This window comes from Apteryx rowi, unplaced genomic scaffold (genome assembly GCF_003343035.1).
Source record: "Apteryx rowi isolate R43461 unplaced genomic scaffold, aptRow1 scaffold_65, whole genome shotgun sequence".
NCBI lineage: Eukaryota > Metazoa > Chordata > Aves > Apterygiformes > Apterygidae > Apteryx > Apteryx rowi.
Window position 1 is genome coordinate 3019922 of NW_020450927.1, and position 21421 is coordinate 3041342.

The 21421-nt window shown below is 52.4% G+C and overlaps 1 protein-coding gene across 6 annotated transcripts in view; it reads left to right on the forward strand.

The window, feature by feature from the left end:
• The window catches only part of PBX1 (PBX homeobox 1), a 159255-nt gene that overhangs the window by 77520 nt on the left and 60314 nt on the right, over nucleotides 1-21421 (forward strand). The window contains exon 2 of one of the 6 annotated variants that reach the window (XM_026084686.1): nucleotides 15715-15818. The exons of 4 other annotated variants lie outside the window; for them this stretch is intronic. In XM_026084686.1, coding sequence (XP_025940471.1) covers nucleotides 15734-15818 — 85 coding nt within the window. In that variant the 5' untranslated portion in view covers nucleotides 15715-15733. Of the gene's footprint in view, nucleotides 1-12638; nucleotides 12726-15714; nucleotides 15819-21421 lie in introns of those variants that run through there. One more of the 6 variants, XM_026084691.1, reaches the window with a different exon arrangement.

Sequence of the window (21421 nt, forward strand, 5' to 3'; positions counted from 1 at the left end):
TTCTTGATAGGAACAAGCTACATTTCTTTATGGCTTATGGCAAACTGCCTTGATTACTTCTACTGTTGTACCCATTATGTGAATTAAATATGTATTCAGTTGCATGCTGCTTGCGTTGTTATTGCAGGGTGACATATGGTAGTGACTCAATTAGAATGAAACTAGCATTAGATAACCCTTCTGATTACAGGCATCCCAACCCGTTCCTTAGGCTGGCGGCTGCTGCTGCTTTGCCTGAACTCCTATTACCGGTGGACCATGGGTTTCTTTACCCATTATCGTCTCTGCCGCGCCAGAGGTGGGCTTTAGGTGGGAGCCCGGCGAGGAGAGAGCGTGCACGCGAGCCAGGGGCATCCTCAGCCCCTTGCAGCCGGCGGCGTTGCGCCGCTCCCCCCGTCCGCGGCTGAGCTGACCCCTCGGCCTCTCGCAGACGGGATGCGGGAGGGCGTCCTTGCTTTGGCGCCGAACCTCCCCCGGGGCTTTCCAGCACAACGGTGATTACCTTTCCTTGGCAGCGGTTTTTTGGAGCCCGCGAATGCCTGAGCGCCGGGGGCCATCCGCAGAGTCCCGGCAAACCGGGCTGTGATGAATAACGCTGCTGCGGTGCAGCGCTGTGCAAGCACCAGCGCCTGCCTGGTGGTGCGGGGCTTGGGTAGCGCTCACGGCGTCCGAGGATGCCTGCAAAGCCCGGGCAGCAGCAGCAGAAGGGGCTTAAGTTGCATCTGACTCTGGTAGATGGTACCAAGCTCTGTGTAAACGAAGGGAATCCAATGAATCAAATGGTAGGTGATTTTTTTTTTTTTTCCTGCCTCCTCTTTCTCCAAATAAAGTGAGAAACGTCCCGAAAGCCGCACAGGGCTTTTCTGCTCCTCTCGGATGCAGGGTCGCACGCGGCAGCGCGTTTGGAGAGCGGCGGCGTGGCGGCGGGTGGCTTTGTCACTGCTGCCCTCTGGTGCGCGCGCCGGCCCGGGACCCTGCGGAGCCCCCGGCGGCCCCGCGCTCGCCCGCTCCCCGAGGGGCGCCGCGTAGGAGCTTGGGGATGCGGGGGGATTGCGTTTGCTGAAATTGGAGGATTTTCTGCTTCCTCAGCTTCATTCCATCCTGCAAAAATCAGCCCTGAAAATGTGCCCAAATCTCATGCTGCTTGAAATGAGAAACTGCGTAATGCCGCGTCCCCCGTACGCCTCTGCTTCCGTCATTTCCACCCATCCCAGGACTCTGCTCCAGGCCAAGATCAGAAGTGCTGCTGGTCTTGTGATCAAGTTTCCAGTCCTGAATTTTGGTAGAAGTACAGCTGGGAGGTTTGGTTATTCCACACCACACCCAACCTTTCCGGGTTTATCCACAAGGTGTTTTGACTACCCARAGTTTGGAGAACTACTTGGAAACTGGGTCAGAAAGGTCATGAAAACTTCCATGCAAAACATTGTCTCTCGTTTTGGATATGGTTTTTACCCCGGCCAGCTCTAGATGTTGTGCCTGGGAGCCTGAAAGATGGAGATCTTTGAATTGATTGCAGTAAATAAAATCAGTTTTGAAATCAGCCTCAGCCCCCTGCCACGCGTGAAACTCGCAAATCCGCCGCTTTAATTTTATAATTTTACAAATTGTTTGTCAGCAAATCCTGATTAAGAAGTAAATAGGAAATGGATTAATTACATAAACATGATTTGTTTCTAGAAACAAATCTCAGCCTATGAATTGTTTGCAACTGCTTCTCTTCGAGGGCTGCTCTCAGTGTGTGTGCTGTGATTGGCAACCTGCGTCACAGGGCCCAGTTTCTCCTCGCACATTGGGCAAAGGGAGTTTTTTAAACCGAAAAATGACTGCGATCAAAGAGCAAATGACACACTTGCTGGTGACAAGGTTTAGCTAAAAACAAATTTTATCTGTATATGTATATAGCTATTGAGGGCATATGTATGAATGGAAAATAATACAGCGTCACAAAAGAAAAAAAGCATTTGTGAATTTTTTCACAGAAAACCACCGAGTTTGGTTTGTGGCTTTTATTTCTTCTCTTGCGTGTTCCACTTGTGAGCATGCATATATAGGTGTATGTACCTACACATGGGTCTGCATGCATATTATGTTGTCAGACCTCCGTGGGAAGCTTATTCTTGCTTTTGCAAGTGGAAAGCTGGTTTTTACATAGGAATAAAGGCCCTTTGCAGAGGAGTACCAGGAGTCTGTGGCAAAGCTAGTGGCTTCTGGAGTATCAATCCTTTCTCCCATTCCAGTCAGTAGCCCAAATCCCCCTTGCTTCCTTCCTGACTTGTTTTCTCAGAGACTCCGAAGGCTTTTGTAGCTAAGCCTGGTCCTCACCAGGCGTCTTGCAAGGTCAGGCGCAAGCGTTTCCCATCTCTGGCAGAGTTCTCCAAATTTGGGTGAGGCTCACTGTCAAATTGTGGGAGAGGAGGAGGCGTAGGTGGCTGGGGAGCTTCCCCCCAGTAAAGGGCTAGCCTTGGTCCTCTGGCGGAGGTGAGGCCCTTCCTTGCAAGGAGTCAGAGGATTTTGCAAATTTTCCAGACTCGAAGCTTTCTGGTTGCGCAGCGGGTTTTTCCTCCCAGACCTGCATTCCCAGGATGAGCTGTCGGAGGTATCGCGGGGCTCTCCGCAGCAGAATCCGTCCCTTTATTGCTTGCGTTGCTATCGCTTGTGTTGCTTTTGGCTGGAAAACCGTCAGCTCTTACAAATGACTGGCAGCAGCCAGTGTCAGGCCTTGGCAGGTGTGTAAACAAAGGAGGGAACGGATTTCTTTTTTCTTTTTTTCCCCTTTTTTTCTGTTTTTGAAGGAGTCGTTTTCAGTATGCGTGTGAGATGTGCCACGGTGCAGTCCCATGTGCATTCCCATCTGGGGCGTGGAGTGGCCCTGTCTGGTTTTGGGAGGATCTCAGCTTTATTTCAGAGCAAACACAAGCGTTTGCAAAAGGACCGGGAGCAACCTGCCCTCTTGGAGGGGTGGCTGGTGCTGGGATGGCACCATCCCCCTCTCCTCGTCCCCGCTCTGTGCCGTATCCCTGACCCAGAGGCACCACGGCGGCGAGGGGTGAGGAGGGGAAATTGAGCCGCGAACAATCAGCTGCCTGACACAAAGGGGCTCGGGAAGGGAATAAATGGGAGGTTGTGAGCACCGTGACGGTACGCTGCCTGCTCCCTGCTAGCCCCAAGATTTCCTGGGCTCTTCAAACCTCCTTTTTTTGTTTTTCCCCCCTATGCATTTCCTATTGCCTTTGCACGCGTTTTCTCCTTGCCTTTCTGCAGTTTGCGGGTGCATCTCTGCCGGCCTAAGCAAGCTGCTTGAAGAGCAAAGCGCCAAGTSTGCAGGGCTCTCAAGGGCTGTCTCTCTCTCTCTCTGATTGATTGGAAAAGTTCTTGTGCATGTATGTTTTTTATTTCCAATGAAAAACACCTGAGCAGGTCTCAGTGTTTGTACAGCCYGCTTAGCTCATGGAGAATGAAGGCAAGCTTTCAGACAACGGCTTAAAATAACTTGTCAACATTGCCCTCCTARGGGAAACCCAAAATATTGAAAAAAGTGGACTTTTCTGCTTTATTTTTCACTGTAAAAAAATGGCCTATCTTTTTAGGAAGTTTATTATTATTATTGACTGAAAATATTTATTTTGGTGCGTTTCTTTGCCTTTGCTGGGTGCTGGGATTTGCCCTTATTCTCCATTAAATGTAAATCTTGGAGCTCCGGCCTTGTGTTTGCCCATGGCAAGGTGCTCAGAGAGATGTTGCAGTGATCCCAGCTCGCTGGCGAGTGGTCCGGTCTCGGGTGGCTGGTGTGCGTGAGCCCGGCCCGGCTCTGTGCCGGGGGTAGCGCTTGCTCCTGCTGGGCTGAACGGGCTCGCTCTGCCAGCTCCGCTCCTCCTCCAGCCCCGGTCGAAGGTAAATCCGGCCACAGCGCTGGTATTTGTTCCCTAGGGAGGAAGGTCTAGATTTCAGCTTCGGGGAATTTCAGAGGAGTGAAAGGAGATGGAAAATACCGCAGGGCCACTAAGCTGTGAGCTGGAGTGGATTATTAAAGTGGATTAGTGATTTCTGATCGGGGGCTTGCGTAGAGCAGATGGGGTTTTGCCTGCCGCCGCTGTAGGGTCTGCGGGGATCACAGCGCGTGGTGGCCAGCTTGAAGCCACGGCATCACTGACAGATGCGTTTTCAGGAGCGCGGAGGGCTGGGCCGGGCCTGATGGGGCCTGAAGAAATCATCTCATTGCCAGGGGGACCCTCTTGTCTTCAGTGGCTCATCCCCCCCCGCCCGGATGCTATCGTTGACCATCCCTTGAGAGGTCCTGCCTTTCTGCCGGTTGCTGCCCAGCTCCTTACCCCATCCCTCCTTTTCCCCTGGGGCATGTGGGGGCCGTGAGCAGTGCTGTCATCCTCCGGTTTCCCAAGCGTTGCAGCCTCCGTGTTGTCTTTGGCTCTTCCTTCCCGGGCTGTCCGCCCCCGCCTTGCACGGGGGCGGCCGCAGATTCCTGCTGTTGCATCTTCAGGGCACGCACTGCGAATCCAGCACTTCGCCCTGGCTGCGGCGCTTGGCTCGACCCTGGCGATCACATGGCCCTCTTCTTGGCGGTGGTCCTCCTTCCCTGACTGCCTGTGCCCTGGCTTGTGCAAGCCCAGTTTCGGGGTGTCTGTTCCTCCCCTGTCAGTCTGCTCGGACKTGCCCTTCTCCACCTTCCTCCGGCTGCTGTGCCGCGCGTGTAAGAGATGCGAGAGGACATGCTGCCTGATGTGTCGGGCTCTTACCCTCCGCAGTCCCCGGGTGCCTCTCCTGCTGCCTGCGCCCCGCTTCCTATTTGTAATCCTGGCGGTGCTGGTGGTGTTTTGAAGAGGACTGAACACGCTATTATCCATATATCCTTTTTTCTTCTGTGCAAACCCCTGTGTCCTCCTTCCCAGAGAGCAGCCATGTGGTGGGTCCTCACCGAGGGGACTTGAGAGCTGCTCCCGTCCCCAGCTGGTGGCACCGCTCTCTTCCAGGGGCCTCCTTCCCTTGCACCCTCGACTGCTTGGGGTTTTTCTTGGCCCCGCGCTGAGGACACAGGGCGTCAAAGCTCCTGGCATTTCTCCGTGCTGGCATGGTACCCTCGTCGCCTTGTCCCGAGAGCATCACAGAGGGAGGCACGAGGGGCCACCACTGCTGCTGGGAGCAGTGAGGCTGGAGAAGGGCCACACTAGACCCATCCTTGATGCAATCTCCTATTTTCTGCTCACTGCCGGCAGGAGACCGGGGTGCCATAAAGTCCCTCCTTTTTCCCTGCCTCCCCCCTTCCTCGCCTCTCCTCTAAGCCACCGTGTCGACGGGGGGATAAAAGAGCRGGGTCAGAGGGGATAGCAGGGGCGGGGGGCTGCCGGCTCCGGCTTTGTCTGAATCGGAAACGCCGTGCAAATCTCTGTAGGTCGTTTGGACGGGAAGGAAATTCCCTCTTTCCCTCTCTTCTTTCTCTCCACCTTACATGCATTCACTTTTTTTCCCCTTTCTCTCTCTCTCTCTCTCTCTTTATTCTTCCTTTCCCTTTGTAGAAAAAAAAATAAAAAAATAAAATAAAATAAACCCCCAGCAGAAAGCAAGCTGTGATACTGTCGGGCCTGGCGTTGATGTTATTTATTTTCCTCAGTTGCTGCTCTGGAAGCCCGGAGTTGACAGAGCGGTTTTGTAGAATAGAAACATTATAGACTGTTACTGTCAGAGTGTTAAATGTGATGGATAGAGAAATACAGGAGAGGGAGGGGACTTTATACTAGCCATGTCTGCGAGCGAGGGTGCTCATGGGAAAATAAACCATCCGCATATAAGAAATGAATGAGGTAATGTGGCGGGAGGTAATGGACTCTTGCAACACGCCGGAACAGGGATGCGTACGACGGGGTGGACTTAACCCTCGCTGCTCCGGCTCCCCTCGCCGTGACGTGGGGCTGGGAGGCACGCGGGYACGAGCGCGGTGCTTGCTCCTGCAAACGCTGTGTCCGAAAAACGACGGGCACGGCCGAGCCGTCCTCAGCCGCCGAAGCCGAGGGCTTGCTCTGGAGCAGGAGGACCAGCGGTGCYGCACGCACCCCTGCAGCTTGTGAAACTCCTTTTGCACAGGCGTCCTGTATAGAGAGGCAGTCCCGCACTTGGAGAGAGGCTTGGGAAGTGCCCCCAAATGATAGGGGAGGTCTCTCCGTCACAGCTGATCCAGGCCGGCTCGCCCACGTGGTGCCTTGGCTGGAGCACGGCTGCCCAGAGGGTGCGTGGTGCAGGCCCTCTGCTCGCAGGCAGGTGCTTGTGGGCAGAGGAGGCTGAGTAAGGGGAAGGGCTAGGGCAGAGCGAGCTGGAGGTGCCCTTCTGGGATGAGGATGGCTTCTCTAGGGCTTGGGGTTGATATGCTTGCATGGGAACTGGAGTCTCTCTGATGTCCGTGCCTCCTGTATATGGGAACTGGAGTCGCTCCTACTCGTGTATCATGGGAGCCAGCGTCGCTCCCTTTCGTCCTGGGCGTACCTTGTCACATAGGTTTTTTCTCCTTTGGAAAACACCTTTTGTCCGTGCGCTGATGTTCCCCTGCCAAGACTGATGGATATGCTACCCAGCCCAGGTTCAGTGTTTGAAATATTCCCCCAGCCCGTCCCTCCRTAGTGGATCTCATGGCAGGTGCCTGGCAGGACGGTGCTGCTGAACGGTTGGAGGCATGCGAGGAGCTGGGCTGTCCAGAGGTTGCCCCTGGCTCTGCCTTTGCTGGATTGTGCCTCARTTTCCCTCTCTGTATTCTGCGACCTGCTTCCCGAAGGTGCYGAGGTTTCATTAGTGAAAAATACCTCTCTGGTTCCTTTTCATCAGAGTATTTGTTTTCTTTYAGTAAGATCAGAAGGCTCCTTGAAGCCCCCAGCACGTGTGCTGCTCGCATGGCAGTGGTTGCTGTAGCGCCGAACAGAAGCATAGCCTGGGGTTGTGAGCAGCCTGGGATGGGGCGCCTTCGTGCCCGGCACCGGCAGGTTCGGTCCTTGCGCATTGGCAGTGTGATTTGCGCTGCTTGGGAGGTGCAAAGGTTGGGTGGTTCTGGGATTGGGGCCCAGGCGAGGGGGAACGCAGAGGCTTGGGACCTCAGCTAGGATGCACGTGGCCCGTGGCAGCTGGTCATTCCCTCTGTCCCACATCAGAGACTGTTTCCCATCTCTTCAGCTTACACGTGGGGAAACAGAGGCCGTGTGCATCTCTGAATTCTTCTGGTTCACATAAGTGGCTTTTCCAGTCATCTACGTAGCTCTCAAATTGTATTTTGGAGGCTAATGAATGTTTGGTGCTCGTTTCAGTCTCTTCTCATTACAAAGCCTCTCCATAGCTCCCGTTGCTTTTATGGCCTTCGTCTGAACGGTTTGCACTTCGGCTTTCTGCCGTTTGGAGCGGGTTCAAGAACTTGCCCCTCGCGAGGAGACCACCCTGGCGTAGCGTCTCCTGGACGATTCGCTCACGTTGGACGAAAGGAGTCAGTCTGGCAGAGCCCGGGGTGAAGCAGCGTGATTTCTGCTCCGTGGGCGGCCAGGCTGCGTGGACGTAGTGCTTTGTGCAGCCTGAGTGTCTGTGACTGCCCCTTCCCTTAACGCTTCGCTGGATGGTCAGTGTGACCATGCCAAGTTTGTCATAGTCAGTGTGCATGAGTAATTAAATTACATCCTTGTGCATTTTATCCTTGCTGACTTCTACCTACCATCTTATCTCCGGCTCATATGCAGCTTTGTTTACGCTTCCTTTGAGGAGTATCTCAGCCTTCTTGAATTTTTTACTAACCCGCATTATTTCTGTTCTCCTCAAACTTATCGCTGCTCATTTTCTTCTCCTGGCAAAAAATGTATCAAACAGCAGTAGACCTTTCGATGAGTCTTCTAAGTCTATGGCCTTGTTGAAAAAGCTATTTATTTTTACTCGCTTCCCTTTCTTAACCAGTCTTTACCCCTTGTGTTTACTTGGAGAATAGTTAAATTTGTCATTTATGAATAGCCAATAAAATTGCTGGGAATCTGAATAATGTCAGTCATACTTTGTCTTTTCTGTTGTTGGGTGCTCAACAGTCCTAATAGATTAGCGAGGTATGTTTTGTTTTTTCTTACAGGAACTGTGTTAGTTAATCTCTGTGGTATCGTGTCCATCTTCTGCTTTATTCTATCTATTTATCATTTTAGCTGGTGAGAGTCACAAGTGAGACTCACAAGTCTCTGGATCTGTGGCTCATCTCACTCCATTTTTTAAAAATAGGGTATGACACTTGGTGTCCTCTAGTGTAATGAGAGATTGAGCTGCTAATGAAAATATGCAATCATTTTATTTCTGAGTCCCTGCAGAACTCTTAGACAGGTATTATCTGGTCCTGGCGACTCCTCATTTTTCATTTTCCAAACGTGTCCTAACATCACTTCTTCTGACATCTCAATCTCTGATTGAGCCTCAGCTTTGCCACCTGAAAGATCCACCTGACTTGGGGACTGCTTTGTATTTTTGCTGAGCTGCGATACCTGGGTTCCCCCTGTCCGTGCCCGCACTCTTCCTCCCGTACTGCAGGGCCTGGGCAGCGCGAAACGGCCTTCTCTGGAGATCGCCATAATGGACGCTCAACTCTAGGGTTGCTGCTTTCACACAGACGGACTGTAGGTCGCGTGACAAAGTTTTTCCTCTTCTCGCGGTTTGTGATGCTGTCAAGCTCCCTGCAATTCTAAAATTGCAAATAAATAACTTTGAGGAATTTCCTTATATTTGCCTGCTGCTTCTGTAGGATTTGGGCCAGATTTCTTTGGGATTCTGCGAGAATCCCCAGGAAGTTTCGGTCCAGGAGGAGCCTGGGTGCTCCGGCGCCGCTGCGGGACCTCGCTGCGCTGCCGGCCCGCGGGGGCCAGCCTGGCTCCTGCTCCGCGGCACGGGGCTGGCGGGGCGACGGCTTCGAGAAACATTCTTGCAAATCCCTTTTTATTAGGTGTCCTCACATCGTCTCCTTCCTGAATGACACCGCAAGAGGAAAAGAGTAAAAAAGACGAATAACCTGTTGTTTGTTTATCTGTTTTTGCTCTCTTCCCGAGAAGGAAGGCTGCTCTCCAAATCGACTTGATTTGGTGAAATGCTTCCATTGCAGTGTGTCACAGATAATTTATTCCTGGTTGCTGTAATCTGAAGAAAAACAGAGAGAAGGACCTCTAGTCACACGCGCACACACACAAAAAAAGTTAAGTATTCTTGCTTTCGCTGACAGTACAAAGGTGTCATATACGAGAAGGATTGACACAGACCAAAGGGTCTTGTGGGAAATATGATAATAACTATAAAGAAGACAGATTATTCCCCAGTTGCCAACATTCAAACCTTTTTACAGTCAGTTCAAACATATAAAACTTTATTGCTGTAGCAGAAAGGGGAACAATTTCTGGTTGCACAGCTTTCCCAGGGCTGGGTTTATACTGTCTGTGTTATTGCTCTATAGTGGCATTTTAAAGTTTATTGAACAAGACTTTTACAATTGAAGGAAGTATATAAAACTGTAAATTTATTAGATTTTTCAGGATAAGTGCCCTTTCTAGTTGTGCTCAAGAATTCGGAGCTACGAGAAACTGCTAGTTACAAGACTTATTAATATTAAAGACTGAGAGAGCGCACATTTTATACCTTAACTGATCTAAAAAATAATATTATGATATTACTGAAAATCTGAGCTGTCACAGAGCAGGGTGTGTAGAGTGTTCATATAGTTTGTGTATGTATAAATATTCTATAGACTTTGTGCAGATACGTATATATGTGTCTGGATATGCCTTGTGAGGGTGTATACGCACGTACTTATGAGGGTGTCTACACATGATACATAAACAAGTGTACCTGTGTATTAGATCATATGTAAATCTGTGTTCCTATATATTATTTTTATATGCATTAATTTCCTGTATTATGCGGTGCTTTCTAATATGGAGTCTTGGTGCAYGTATAAGGCTTTTGGATGATGTGGAAATACAATTAATTGGGTGCCTCTGCGTATCTGACAGCTATACTGTGGTTGTTTGCATGTGGTATTCGTGTGCGGCTCTATGCAGCTTTGTGTACGAGGATCTCCAGCATGTTAATTATGTAATTTATACCACGTAGAATATTCACTTGTTATTTTATGCGTAAATACAGYGCATATGTAAGCGATGATACGATGACAGGCCCCAAAGACCTGGGTGTCTGCCTGAGTCCAGTGTCTTCGCTTTAAGGCTGCAGTTAAGTAACGCTAACAATAAATTTGAAGGGACTGGATTCTCTGGTCTGCAAATTTGCTCAGCGCTGCTTATGCAGCAAAAAGAGAATATAATGCTGCCAGAGATGGCCCTTGGAGAGTTCCCCCTGTGTGCAGTCCGTGTGGGAAACCRGGTCTTGATGGGTCCCTGTTGTAAGTTTTCTTTTCCGGCTCCGGGATGGTTTCGCTAAATACGTGTCTTGAATTAAAATAAGTCACCAATGTGCTCTTCCGTCCGTTGCACAGGGAACATCGCTGCCTGCCCACGGTGGCCGGGCTTGGAGAAGCGAGGTCCCTGGCATGGGTGGCGGGGGCTYGGGCCGGGCGCATCTGACACCTTTGCCCACCGGGACACCTTTGCAACAGGCCACAGCCGCCGCCTCTCGCCTCCGTCCTCTGGTTGCTTTCCATCCTGTTACTGTGTTAGTCTTTTTAATTAGGATTTCTATTAGATTTGGCGAGGTTTTAGCTGGGGAGAAATAATCTCCCTGTAATTGCAGTGYGTGCATGCACACTTTGAGGAGGAGGAAGGATATGAATGAGAAATGATAGTATTCAGTGATAGCCAACACATCCTGAACCTTGGGATGTCTCTGCATCTTTGCACACATAAAATGGGTCCTCATTTAGAAGTGGATGATGATAGCAAGCGGTGGGAATCTCCACCCGGGCAAATTGTCTCTTTAAACGCCTTTCTCCTCTGCTGGCACAGGGCTGGGGGCAGGGAGAGAGAGTGGTCGGGAATAAATCCCTGCGTTAAGGAGGAGAGCTTTTCTCCAGCACTTCGGTCTGTCAGTCCAGCATGGCAGAGCAAGGAAATTTCTTCAACTTTGGCATCTGTGATGGCAACTTGAAAGGGCCGCGGGTCCTTTTGAGGCTGAAAGGGAGTAAGCAGGAGCAACATGAAACGGCAGCRAATGTAAGGAAGTCAATAAGCCCTGAATCTTTTATGAGACCTTGGATATTCCGATCACAGCTCCGCTGACACCGAGATTGGAATACAGATTACGTGAGAAAGCGTCCGTGACTYGAAGCCCATTCTTGGGTCTTCCGCAGGTTTTTAACTTGCCTCCCTGTATTAACATTTTGTGGATGCTTTGGGGGGATTCCTCTTTTCTCCTGCGAGGAAGGTACAGCTCAGGTGGTGTGGTTTCTCGGAGCCAGGGCTGGCTGGAGAAGAAGGTGGGAACAGCGTTAGTGCAGCTAACGGGATCGAGACCCTCATCCCTGGGTATTGTTAATAGCAAAGCAAGGCCGAGCGAGTCAGAAGAAAAGGAAAGCGCGCGGATGCCTTGTAATCCCGCACAACGGCACTGGAATCGCAAGGGTCCGCGCCGAATTCATTTTGGATTTGGAAAGAAAAGGAGAATGGGAGAAAATAAGGAGGACGGGGGAAAAAAAACATAGACCCCTGCGCAGAGATGAATTTATGCCTAAGCGCTTGTCTTGGGAATGCAAATGTGTTTAAGACTCTCTGAGCTAAATCACCTCTTTTGGGAAGAGGGAGGGGGGAGAAGGGGGGGGGGAAGAAGTATGACACAGAGAGGACACCAGGAGAATGTGAAATGAGGGTTTGCCGCCCCTCCTCCTCCTCCTCCTCCTCCTCCTCTTCCTCCTCCTCCTCCTGCGGCCTGCGCGCTGGCAGGGAGATGGCTGGCGCCGGGATGAGGCCACGTCAGATCTGATGCGGCGAGGGGGGTCCCCAGGCCGCTACCCGGACCCCTGGCCGAGCCGGGGGACATCGCGGATGTCCCCACCGCGGTGGCATCCCCTTCCTCTCGGGTGCGCGCGTCTGCCAGCGTGCCGGGAATACCGTGGCATCCCGGAGAGAAAAGGATGCCGGGGAGGAGGGCAAGGGGAAAAGGGAAAACGGGCGACGGGCGAGCAGGCGGGAGGGGGCTCGGGAGGATGCAGCGGACCCGCTGCCAACTGGGCAGTTGTGCCGCTTGTCGGGAGGCTGCCGCTAACCACTCGTTACAATTAAAATGAAGTGTCCGTCAGCGGCTATCTTCGCTGTGTGGCCCATATGTTTCTGAGCTGATACTGTCCGGATTATTCTGTTTGGGAGAACGATAACGGCTGTTTATAACCTTGGCAAAGACTGAGGCCTAATCAGGCTGGAGCACATTTTCACTGACTGGCTGATAACGGGCTGTTAGCTGCCTTATCGCCGGGGAGAGATAGGCCAAAATAAGCAGATCTGTGAGCACAGGAGCCCAACCGAGAGGCACATACTCTGGCCTGGCCTTTATTTTTAGATGCTTTTTCTTTTTTTTCTTTTTTTTTCTTCTTTCCTGGCTGATTGCAGCGAGAGAAGGGGGGATTATTCGAGCAGGGGATGAGGGGGGGCAGCGGGTTTCAAGTCGCATCAGTAAACGGCGTGAAAAACCAGCACGGGAGCCTCGTCGTCCTTCCTGGGTGCCCACGGCGTGGCCCCTGCCCTGCGGTGCCTGAATTACCCCCGGGGACCACCCCGCCTGGGGTACGCGTGGTCATCTCCATCTTCGGGGAAAAGAGGCAACCCCGTCCGTCTGTCCCTCGCGGCGTCCCTCGTTCCTTCGCTTTCTGCTTGCTTTGCCCTCTCCCCCTGTCCTCTTTACTCGGGGGCCGGCTCTCCTGGATGGACACGCTGCCGGCCGCCGCATCCCTGGTGCCGGCGATGCTCAGCAGCGCGGGCGGCTCGTGGCCAGCAGGGCCTCGCGGAGGAGGCTGCACCAGAGTCAGAGCCCGGGGCCTCGTTGGTACCCGAAGGCACRTGTCCCCTGCTCCTGCCACCCACGGTACGGTGGGGGTACGGATGAAGGTGACCGGTGCGCTTGGTCCTTCCCGGTGGTGAGGAAGGGGGGATGAAGGGGAACAGGCTGCTTTTGGATGGCATCGGTTCGGTGAAGAGGAAGGCTATTTCAAAAGAGGACAGTTCTGCTGGGGTTTGTCCCCAAAAGGGGTTTATGCAGAAAAGACGATGCATAGCTGTGAGACCTGAGCATTCCCGCTGCRGATGCCACGTTGGGCCGGAGCGTCTCGAAATCACATTCACTCAGATAACTAATGAGCCTGTTTCCATCCTCCCTCTTTTTTCTTTTTTTTCCAAATTATGATCAAGTCCTGCAAAGAACTGTTCTTTGCCTGCATGTAAGAGCTGTAGTTTTGGGGAGTGTGTATGATTTCCTGCATATTGAAAGGAACAACATTAGACTTGGCCTTAAATGGGAGGTCACCCCACAGCTGCCGTATCCCATGCTAGGGAGCTGAGGTCTGTTTCGAAGGGGGCTGCTGGGCACCGCTGCTAAGGTGTCGCTGCAACGATCTCCCTGAAGACACCCTCACCCAGTGAGGGTGCCCAGGGCATCTTTCTAATCCGGATTGGTATTAGACTATTCCTAGGAGCTGGATTTAGCACCATCCTCCTCCTCCGCATAGCCGGAGTCTCGCTTCATCACACCTGTGTCTCCTCTCTCGAACCTTCCAGTGGAAACGGTCCAGATCACCAGCACCGCTCTTCCCTCCCTCCCTCCCTTCTTCTTTTGCTCAGGCTCCGTACTCTGCCTYGAAGTCTCAGGCAGGTGTTCAAATAAATAATGCAGCTAAAAATACCTTTTGGCAGCAGCTGGGAGTTCTTGTGCACGGTGCCGGAGTGGTGGGAATACAGCATCCCCGCTCCACGGGCAGGTGCGTATGTGAGCTCCAGAAAGTTAGAACAAACACTGCAGGCACAAGGGTCTACATGCCTTCTGGGCCCTTCGCAGCCTCGCAAACAAACCGAGACATTTATTCTGTCTGCCCCGGTTTYGAAACAGGCGTCACCTTCGCTGAGCGCGTTCGCAGTTGGCTTTTGTTAGGAGGATGCTGCCGAAGGGACCCACCAGCTGCATCCTAGCTTGTGTACGAATGTCAAGCTGTCCCTGTGCTCAGGCTGTATCGGCAGGCATCAGGAAATAATAGTTTGCACTTCAGTAGCGTCTTGAGCCATTTCCCTTTGGAGAGCGCTTTGTAGGCTGGATCACGCAGCCACCTCCCGGGAAAGATGCTGTGCCGTGCTCGGCCACCTCCAGGGTCTGCGAGAGTGCTTGTCACTTGGGGCTGTTGGAAGGGGGCTTTGGAGCCAGAGCTGCGAGAAAAACAGGGGAGGCAATTTTGTCTGGTTTGCTAGAACTGGCTGTTGTAAAATCTCCTCTAAAAAAAACCTCTGCTGACTGCCCCTTCCCAGGGAATTGCTTCAACTGAACTGACAGTAACGTTTCCTCCTCCTTCACCAGCCTAGCTAGGCTGGACCTGGAAGCCCCCGACCCTGGTGGGTGTAGCAGGACCCATCTCCACTGGCACTTGTCTCCTGGCTCTGCTTGGAGACCTGCCAAGAACTCCCTTGGCAGCAAACTGTAGGACGACAGCTTTAATTATTGCAGCAGGAACATGGCTGGGGGCAGAGCATCTTTCATTTGGCCACAAACAAAACTGACCTTGGTTTTCCTCTTGCCCGGCCGATAGCAAATTGTTCGCTCCAGGTCAGTGCTGCTCCTGCACTGATGGGCAGAGGAGAAGGGCTACTTGACTGCTCCTTTCCTGCACCTGTGCATTTTGGGATGCCTTCTGAGCCAGCTGTGTGCCTTTTGGTAGGTTGTCCATGTACGCCTCTGCCCAGAGAGCCGTGCACAAAGCCCTGTGCAGTGTTGGCGGTTGGCTAGTCTCTCACCAGGCTCCTCTGTGCATATCATATCCCCCTTTTCAGAGACGTTAAAGACCAGATTTTAAACAGAACCCGTATCTTTCCCAATGATGTCTTTAGGAGACGTTGCATTTTAGGAGGTTGCCTCCCCCAGGAAACCCTGGTACCCATTCGAAGGGATTGGCAGTGGAAGTGGCTTGTTAAATAAGTACTCAAGCAAATCTGCTCAAGTCCGAAGACAGAGGCAGGGGAGCTGAGATATTCCTGAGTTTTCAGCTGCTRGTGGTGTCCAGCACTCTTTGGGGACACTGAGCTCTGCGTGGATGGAGGCCTGATCCTGCTTATAGTGCTGGCAAAAACTATGTTAGCTCTTCAGTACAGGTGCCCTTCCCTACCTCCCTCTTCCCTAGGAGCAAGTGTGAAGCTGCTAGTGGGGCTGGTGTGGTGAATTTGGGTCACTTCACTGTCCTGCCATGCTTTGGCCATATTTTGGGTTTGAGCAGGGCTCCCTTTGAGGCCCGAAAAGATAAAATCTAATGGTGTGCTAGAAAATGAAATTCCAGACAGTGAAGAAGATGCTATCTAGGAATTGCTGGCTGCTTTTCCATGCTTTTTGGGTATATTTGGCTGTCCTGGGCCTGTTTCAAAAGTGGAAGTGCAAATGCAGTGCAAAATCAACTAAGGGCTAGGCAACTTTTGAGTGAAAACATGAAAAACTGTTGTATGGTCCAGCGCACACACGCACAAGCACATCCATGGTTACTTATCTCACTCCTGAGGGGTGGGGGGGTTTTCTGCATCTCAACAGCCTGTTGGCAGCCCATGAAATGCAATCRGAGCTACGTGGATGCCACAAGCCAGGGCAAACTGACTCTTCCCATCTCATCCTGCACAGAACAAACAGAGCTCAAGGTAAAGTGCTGGAATTTTGCGATGACCTTTTCTTAAAGCATTATAATCAAGTTGAACGTTTCCAGTTGTCCCACTAATGTTTGCCCCATGGGGGAACGTGTCCTGCTTTGAGGAGGATGTTTATGGCRACTACCACACGTGCCCCGGGAACTCATTGTGCTGGATGCCAAATGCCTGCYGTGGGCAGGGGGAGGAAGAGGACAGAGGTCCGGGGCTGCTTCGTGCCTCGTGCTGTAATGCAGCTAGGGGAGCGTCTGCCGCTGAATGCCGTGCATCTGCTACAGCCTTTGCTTGCGGCTCTTCAACACACATATCATAAAACATRCGCAGCCCTGTGTGTCGCTGAGCACCCACAAGGCCTCTAAAGTGTGATTTCAAGGCGTTCCTGTTGGCTCGGGCTGTGGCATTAGTGTCTTCTTCCTGGGAATGGTTTGGAGTTGACTTGAGGGAACCTGGGGCTGGAGCCAGAGGGACTTGACCCAAGGATATGCAGAGGCTTGTGGGCACAGAGAGCCCTCAAAGTCCAGCCTGGATGCAGAGGAAGCCTTACTGGGGAGGAAAGATGAGCTGTTTACTCTGCTGCATCTCTAGGCTGATCTCTCTCGTGAGATCCCTCTGATCTCCTTAGGCTGGTGTCTGTTATGCTTTGTCTGGGGACATGGTGTTCAGCCATCAGATGTGGGGTCATCTGATCTCATCTCAAACAGGAAACTACCCATCCTGTCACCTTAACCCTGTGGCTTGCCTGGCACAGGGTGACCAGGCTTTCCACATCCCTCGGCCAGCACTGGAGAAGGTGACGCTGTCTTCCTCGATGAGGAAGGGGGACAGGCTCTCCTGCATGTCCTGCTCTGTCTCTCAGAGCCACACAAGAGAGGGGACCCAAAGGCACCTTTAAGGCTGCCCGTCCAAACATGGTTATGTGTCTCTAGCAGGATTAGGAGGATGGCCACCTTGCTCTGGGGAGGGAAGATATTTTTGCATAGCTTTCCCCAGCCAGAGAGAGGTTTGGCTTGAAAAGTCTGGGGCCTTTGGGCGTGTTTTTTTGGCCCTCACCAGATTTTCGAAAGATGTTTAAGGGATGGAAGATGGAGGTAATCCTGCGTCTGAAGCGGGTTGTAGCTGTGGGGAGACACAGGAACCGTTACACTAGAGGTACAGGGAACTGAAGGGGCTTTGGCAATAGCAAAGGCAAGAAGGTATTTGTGGGAGGTGGTGGGAGAGGTACTGCCCAGGGTGGAGGCAGCCRGGCCGGGGGCAGCAGCAGGGGGAGCCCGGCCAACCCTCACCAGCCTCGCTGGTTGWCAGCTGCTTCCCAAAATCCAACAGCCACATCCACACGTGGGGTGAACCCCTCTTCCCCCTTATGCCTGGGCTAGTTTATGGTCCATGGGCTCGGCTTATGGTCCTTGGTTCTCAGAGGATGCACGTTGCCTGAAGCATCGCTGACAGCCCTGCTGCCCTGGTTTGTAGCTCCTGGTTTTCGATTGTGCTCCCTTTCCGCCTGTTCAAGCGCGAATGTGCAGTGGCAAAATGAGAAAGGACAGGGGTTAAAAACAGCCACTGTGGTAATAATCGCCTCTCCCTGCCCGTCCTCGGCATATCCCCGGTCACGGGAATCCTCTCTGCTCAGTCTAACAAGGTGCCCTAAGTGCCTGCGCGTCTCCTGGGATGTGAGGGGCTGCTCCAGCCACACGAGGCGTTATCCCACGAGTGTGCGCTGGCTTTAAAGGCTCTTCTGGCACAGCTGACATTTAGCTTGCAGTGGCTTGGAACAATACATATTTATGAAGAGTGAGCAGGAGGGTGGCGAGGTGCTGGCCGCAGCCTCCTGACCCCAGAGACGCCGAGCTGTTGTGCGTCGCAGCCAGGACTGCAGTCAGCTCAGGCTGTTTTTTGAGATTTCTCTTTGAAATGTTCCAGCAACTCCTGTTCAGCGTTGTTCCCTTCTCCCCCTCCCTCCGCGCTGGTGGTGGATGGGAAGGCAGAGGACGGCCGAGCTGGGTGGTGCTTCCCGAGGGCTGGCGCTCACTGGGCGAGCGGCTAGCAGCCACGTCATCCCTTACCGTGTGGCCTCGGGCCTTATTTACTGCAGGCTGCTTGAGCTCTGTTCGAGGACAGGGCTGTARATTTTCTCGGGGGCTTTTTAGTGGTGTTCATCGGTGTGGTACCTGGCTGCTCCACGGACACGCACATGTTTATTCTCGCAGTAAGCCACCTTCTCCACACACCTGGGCTCGTCTCYAGGGCAAGACCTGGGATGGTAATGTTATTGCCCACCTTCCCTCCTCCTGGCAGACCTACTTCCCTCCTCCCCCTCACTGTGTATCCAGCTCTGCTGGGAATGGGCCCGGTCCCATGTCCTCCCTCCGCAGAGCTCCCTTGTGTCCTGCCCTGCGTCTGAATTGAGCACCATCCCCGTGCATGCTGGCCGAGCATAGCAGGAGGCCTCAGCTTGGGAACCTGGACCTGTCTCCAGCAYTGCCTGCAGCTGCCCAAGCTGCCTTTGCTAGGAAAATGTGGCATGGGTCTTGGGGGAAGGTCGCTGCGCATCCTGGAGATGTGCAAATGGCTGTTTTCCAAAGGCCTGTTAATTTAGGCAGGTTTTCCTGGAGGTGGCCAGAAAAGTACTTCTTTGCAAGCCTGCTAACACTTCCATCCTCCATTGGCAGCTGGAGGGTGCTAGAGCTTTTGATAACAGGAGAATCAGAAAGGTGAACAAAAATTCCRTTTTTTTTTTCTTGGGGGGGGTGGGGGGTCCATGTCCTTTCTTCCTCTCCTCTTTAAACAGATGAACCTTGARGTTAGAAATGAAATGAAAAGAATAAAGTTGGAGTTGAGATGCCCTGCAGAGTTTCATCCCAAGYGGGCCAAGTTTGACTGAGTTTATGAGCAGGAGACAAGGGGGCCTGGGGTAGAGGAGGCCTCTCTTGCAGGCGATGGGATCAGGCTCACTGCCGGAGAGCAGCACCGGCTGCATCATGTGGACGTGGTCCGAGATCTGCGTGGTGATGGTGCTCAGCTGCTTCCTGCTCTCTGATGTGTTTATCCTGTAGGAGGTAGAGCAGTGCTGTGGGATAGTTGGGAAAATGAGCCACGGGACAGCCAAAGGACATAGGACTAAAACCAAAGGTCCCCTTGGGAGTCAATGACAGGGCAGAGAGCTAGACCAAGGTCCTGAGACCCCTGTGTGTAGCTGAGCCCTTTTAGCTGACTCAAGTCCAGTTTTTGAGTATGTGTCCACTCTCCTAGGCTAGGCTTTATTCCCAGGCATTAAGTATTTGCTGGTCAAGCGGTCTCCCAGGTGAGCATGGAGAAGAGCTCCCGTCTCTCTGCCCAGCATCATGACCCCGTCTCAGTTTGGCACTGGCCTCTCCCTCCTTCACCTTCCCCCGGGCTGGGCAGGGCAGCGCGCTCCTCTGCGCCGGGCAGGTTTCCCGCRCACAAAATGGCTCCAGCTCTCTCCTCGCTTCCCTGTCCTCCCCCTCCCCAAAACTTTTTGCTCTCAGGTTCACTGCAGAGCTGTCCTCCGTTTCAGTTGTTCCCGGCTGTCAGAGGTTATATATATCTGCTCTGTTCATGCTCATCCTCTGTAACCATTTTCTGCTACAGAATCTTCTGGCTGCTCGTTGAAGCCTTAATCCGTAATGCAGCGATCAATGGGTGTGCGCCTTTACTACTCGGATGCTCATTTTTTAATCCCCACTGCCTCCTTCAATGTCATCCCTTCCCATTTTTCTTTATAGAATTTCAGGTCTACTGTACCTGCTGATTACTTAGCGGAGACCACTGGACATCTCCCTTAATTAATTCCATCGATTTCTCAAATCCCACAAGGTTTGGGGTCCTTAGATTTCTGAGGCAGCTAAATGGAATGTCTAAATTCCGACATTTTCCCTCTATAAATTGTTTTGCCAGGGAGACGCTGGGAGGCAGCGCTCCGGCTTTATTTATTTGGAGGTGATACTAGCCCAAGAACCTTGCCCGTCCTTGCTGCGGCGGGAGGCTGGCGCGAGGAGGGCGTTCGCAGGGGGACCKCATTAACCCCTGGCGTCCGGCCGTGGCGGGCGCTCGCGCCCCGGGGAAGCCGGCGCGCGCCGGAGGACTCCGCTTCCACGCGTCCGCAAGCCGGCGTCACCCATCGAGGTGGGATGCCAGCAGGGAAGCGGGGTGCAAGCAGCCGCCGTYGGCCACGGCCGCTGGGCGCGGAGCCGAGGCCTTGCAAACGCAATAAAGCGCTGCAAAGGGATCTATTTACCAGTTGGGCCTGGAGAGCGGCAGAGCCCTCGCCGCGCGAGGCAGGGGAAGACTCTGTTGCTATGCACAGAGAGCTTAATTTTATTATTACTCTCTGCTATTTAATGTCTGTCTCTCAGGCAGCTGGTGATGTTTTAATGAAGCTGGAATTGTATAGTCTGTAGCGCTGGATAATCGTAAGCTGCCGAGTCAGAATCAAATTAATAATTCATGAAATTAAAGTGTATAATTAATTCGAACTGTGCAGATGAGGAGGGACCYGAGTCCTCAAGCCTGGAAGGAGCACATGTGTGTCTATAAAACATGCATGCGTGTGTCTGTCTGCAAAGATAGGCCCATCTACGCTGTTTCTCTGACTTGCCTGTGTAGATCTGCAACGTCTTTCCTCCTGAGCCCCAGGTTTTGGGGCCTTTTTGCCTTCCTGGACTGTAAGGGTTAGTTTTATTTTGTTTTGTTTGGGAATTTCCCCCCACACATACTTTTTTTCCAAGCTAAAACTTCCACACAAGGTCTTGGTCCAAAAAAAATGATATTTGGTGTCTGGGGAAAACACCTGGCTGTGTGTCTGAGCATGGCCATGTTTCCCTTCCTCTAGAGAGCTGAAACAAGGTGTGCTTCTCCCCTCCACGTTGTTGTTAATTTTTTTATGGTTGTGTTTGTTTTTTGCCTTGACCTGGTGTGAAACAACTGTAGATGGAGATACACTGGTTTGCACTTATAAGGACTTCTGCAGCAAAAAGTCCAGAGGAGCTGTTAAGACTTTAAAAGGAGGAGAGGGTCAACTGGCTGGAGTAGCGATTGCCCCAGATACGTGGGAGGGTCATTTTGCCATGGTGGCTTCCCAGTAACTTGTAGTGCAAGAGAAGGGATATGTTCCTGACCACATAAGTAAAAGGTGAAGGGTCTCGAGCTGTTACTTGGGCAGGTAGGAGATGCCATGAAGGATGCAGACTTACAAGTTTGTGATGTGCCAGCTGTGAGTGGAGAGCGCAATTTAATCCTTTCCTGAGCAACACTGAAGGTTCAGAGCTTCTAACTTAGGATCTGGTTGGATCCAATGGTAACATCGCTGGTCCATCTTGCAGGAGGCACTGAACCAGTCTTCGTATTTCTGCAAGGGTTTGCCACCATCTAGAGGAGAAACAGGCAGGTGAGCAGAGGAAGTTGCACAGCTTCGCCCCCTCTGTCATCCCTTTCTGGGGGGAACAGGCCTTGCCACGTCCTGATCTGGTGTGGGGCAGCTGGAGGATGTCTTGGGGGCTGTTCCTCTTGAGCCTCTCCATGCATGGGAACGAGCTTTCTTGTGTGTCTAGAGATCAGGCTTTGTAGCCTGACGTCCCCCCCCC